At 45.1% G+C, this 3,901-nt stretch overlaps 1 protein-coding gene across 1 annotated transcript; it reads right to left on the bottom strand.

Annotated features, from left to right (window-relative positions):
• Positions 1-223: 223 nt before the first annotated feature.
• LOC123425708 (COMPASS-like H3K4 histone methylase component WDR5B) lies at positions 224-3,489 on the bottom strand. The gene is made up of 2 exons (XM_045109420.1): positions 2,732-3,489; positions 224-728 (listed from the first exon to the last, which is right to left on the bottom strand). Exons 1-2 carry the CDS (start codon positions 3,434-3,436, stop codon positions 438-440), a joined length of 996 nt encoding a protein of 331 aa, XP_044965355.1. The 5' UTR covers positions 3,437-3,489; the 3' UTR covers positions 224-437.
• Between the last annotated feature and the right edge of the window lie 412 nt (positions 3,490-3,901).

Below are 3,901 nucleotides of genomic sequence, written 5' to 3'. Positions count from 1 at the left end.
TTTGACGTTGCTGTTACATCTCTATGTGCTCTCTCTTTTGTCATGTCAATTGCTTTTGTAATAGGGCTTAAAACTAGCTGAACTTGCCCATTTGTTTCTGTAGTGACTACTCAGGTTGTCCGTCAAGGACTGATACTTTTGGTTGATGCTTTGCCTTGGCTTTCATAAAGTTGAGGCTAGGGGAGACCCCTCTCATTTCAAAAAAAAAAAAAAAACTCGTCTGTTTAGACTAGTAACCTCCAAGAGGAACAACTCGTATTAAAACAAAGCAGTGCAAGCCTAAGTTAAGTAAAGCCACGGTTGAGGCACAACCAGGAGTGGCCCATGGAACACAGCAACAAGTTTCTCTGTGAGATGCCAATTGCTGCCGCATAGTTTCGCTCTACATAGAAGAGTACAAACAGGGCTACCTATCCTCTCCTCTGCATATTCGTTCATCAGCCATCTTGGACCCAGAGCCTCACAGTCTTGTCATTATCAAGGCTGCCAGAAGCAATCTTGTTTTCTGTTGGATGGCATGACACCGAGATGACGGCGTCGGTATGGCCTTCCATCTTCTGAAGAATGTTTTTCCCTTGGAGGTCCCATATGTATATGCATTTATCCTCTGATCCGCTAACAATGTACTTCCCGTTCGTGACGGAAAACGCAGACTGGATGCAGTATACTCTGTTCACGTGTCCACTGTATACCTTCAAGAACTTGCCAGTAGCATAGTTGCATAGTTTCTGCAAGGTGGGAGGCACTTAGTAAGCACATTTCCCGTAAGCATGGAATTTTGAAAAACTAGGTCCAACAACGTTTAAACAATGGTGATTGCATAGCATATTTTTTCCATTTAAAGAAAAAATGTAAATAATAGTTTTGACAAGCTTTTTGCAACAATGTTTAGTTGCAAGTAATGGCCCATCCTGAGATTTAAAAGATGGTCATAGAAAACTGGCAATCTTTATGGTAAAATGTAATGGCCAGAGGCATGAGAAGCAACCATGTAGCAATCACCCGTTTGATGCTCGGCTGTGTCGTGGCATACGTGATGTTGACTTTGATCCTCAATAGCTGGGGCAAGCACCAGACCCGAGTGGATGCGAGACCACAATGCTGACATCATTGAGTCGTGGTCTGATAAAGTGATTGGATAGCAGAACCCCCTCAAAAGAAAACTATCCTCACCTTCTGGATGATTTGGCTCCATCGAAACGATGTGGTGTTCAATGGCCGTCGACCTTCCATGAGGGTCCAGCTGCACTCAACTTGCTTGGAAGGAGCTCAATGGAGCAAAGCTGGATTGCTCTGTGGGGATGCTTATGGCTGCCAGATTGAAGCACCAACAGGGGTAGAAGATGATGTAGTTGTTCAGGGTTGTAGCTAACCTAGGGTTAGCAATGCTGCCGAAACTCTATCGGCGTTGTATCATCCTCTTAACCCTCCTTTCCTATGTTATTGATGTGCCAGTTGGGGGTTAAATCTTCTATGATATAACCAGGATGTATCTATACAAAAATTTAACATTCTGAAACAGCAGGTGTGCCAGTTGGACTTAGGGCTTACATCATGAAAAAATTATAAGAAATTGTATGTAATGATGTGTGACACGTCGAATTCTGAAGGTGGAGACCAATGGCAACAGTAAGTCTGTGGAGAAGTTGGACAAGAAGTTATAAAGAGGAAGACTCGAGCATATGGAAGAGACAGCAAAGCTTGGAAAGTAAATTGTTTAGATCGGATGGAGTTTACACCAAGTCATGTTGTAGGAGATGGGGAAAATATTCTAACAACATGAACATATGACATGCCTGTTGCAATTTGCAACAGCCAAAATCATTCTTGTGGCATGACAAAGATGAATGACAAAATGCTGACAGTGTGTAGGCTCATCACAGAATGAAGATTACAAACATAACAAGAACATGGGGGCTTGGCATGAAGTTGGTAGAGAAGTATAAGTAAACTCACGTAGATCTGTAACTTCAAACATATAAAGCTCCAGCTCCTCAATTCTATTCAGAGAGGCAAGCTGAAAACATGGGCTTAACATAATGCCCCAAAAGAATGGAACTTGATCATCTGGTAAACCATTACTTCTCTTGGTGCAAAAGTAGAAACTGTGTGAGAACCAAACATGCTAAAATCACCTCAAGTGACAGTTAAATTGATGAGAACCACTTGGCCAAACAGCCTAAATGGCATTTTGAACTTCAGAGGTCAAAGTTTGAATTGAGACTATAATTTCATCTACTGTCAAGTGTAAGTGTGTAACACTGTTTATTTTCATTCGAATTCCATATCACGTGAGCTATTCTGATAATTGTGCATGTTAGTTTTGAAGGGAACAGGATTTCAAAACCACAACCTCAAATAATATTATAACCTTGTCAACATGTGGGTGGTCCCTTGAATTGTGCATGTTTTGAATGGAATTTTAAGAAATGGGCAGGGTTTTCATTCACTGTCAAGTCGAAGTAAGTTGGAGCAGAAAATTGGACTAGAACCTAGCTAAAGCCTGCAATCACTGTACCAAGATGAAAATACATCGAAGTGACCTTGACGAACAACGAAAAATTTATTGACCTGGTGCTGCGTGATGGGCTGAAATAATATGATTTGTATACCATCCGACAAACTGAAAGTGGTTTGTGCTCAACACTAACCTAAGGCCTAAGAGCCTTATACTTGAGCCTCAACTACATGATGGTTAAATGATACTGAAATAGCAGTCAATTGGCCGTACCAGCGAGTCATCGAGCGTTGCCACGAGGATGAACTTGCCATTTGGTGAGAACATTGAGCAGGAAACCGCCGGCTTCTTGTCGTCAATGACTGTCTTGAGACAAGAGCCAGTTCGCGCATCCCAAATCTTGCAGCTCCCATCATGGCTCCCCGACACAATGATCGATCCGTCCCGGATGAAGTGGACGGAGGTGACGGGCTCAGAGTGCGCGTCGATGGCGCGGATGCAGCGGCCGTTGCTGACGTCCCAGATGCGCACGGTGCAGTCGAATCCCCCCGAGGCGACCTGGGAGCTGGTCTGCGGGTTGAAGTTGGCGCTGAAGACGAAGTTGGTGTGGCCCTTGAGCACGCGGATGCAGCGATCGGCGTTGGGGTCGGCGGGCTTGGGGCCGGGGAGGATGGAGCGGATGTCCCAGATGCGGAGGGTGCGGTCGTCGGACGCGGAGCAGAGGTAATTCAAGTCCGTGCTCCAGGAGAGGTCGGAGACGCCCTGGGTGTGGCCCCGCAGGTTGGCGATGACGGCGAGCGAGGACGGGGAGAGGAGGGCGACCGTGCCGTCGAGGGAGGCCGTCGCTAGGACGCGCCCACAGGGGGAGAAGCGCACGCAGGAAATGGCGCGGGCGTGCGGGGTCGCCGCGCGCACCTGCCGGTATGGACGGTACGGCGGCGCCGCCGGTGGCGGCTGCTGCGTCGTCGCCGAAGACATGGTCGGGAGGATTTGGAAAGGGGGGAATGGCAAAGACCCGATGCTCTGTGCCTCTGTCCCAAGTGGAGTGGCAAGTGACAGTTTTGTCCCTCCGCTATCGAGAAAAAACAAACAGCATGAGTGGCAAGTGATATATTGGAACCACCCAGATTATATAATTTAATTTTTATAATCTATTCTGTCTTTAAACAGGACAACTTATGGTGTAGATTATAAAAACTAGATAGATAGATTATTAAAAACTCATAATCTACTCTATACCATTTAAAATCAGATTATGGATTGCTATACTTCTGAATTTTTAACTTTTAAGTCTAAATGGTGGTATCACTAAACGCTTGACCCAAAATAAAAGTGGTTTTAAACCGAGATTGTCATCTCTCAACTGGACGGAAATTGTCAAAAAACATGAAATAAATCTAAAAAAATATAGCATCCATGCTAAGTATATCACTCCCATCTAGA

This window comes from Hordeum vulgare, chromosome 2H (assembly GCF_904849725.1).
Source record: "Hordeum vulgare subsp. vulgare chromosome 2H, MorexV3_pseudomolecules_assembly, whole genome shotgun sequence".
NCBI lineage: Eukaryota > Viridiplantae > Streptophyta > Magnoliopsida > Poales > Poaceae > Hordeum > Hordeum vulgare.
Note: the sequence above shows the minus strand (reverse complement) of the source record. Positions and strands in the feature narration are given on the sequence as shown.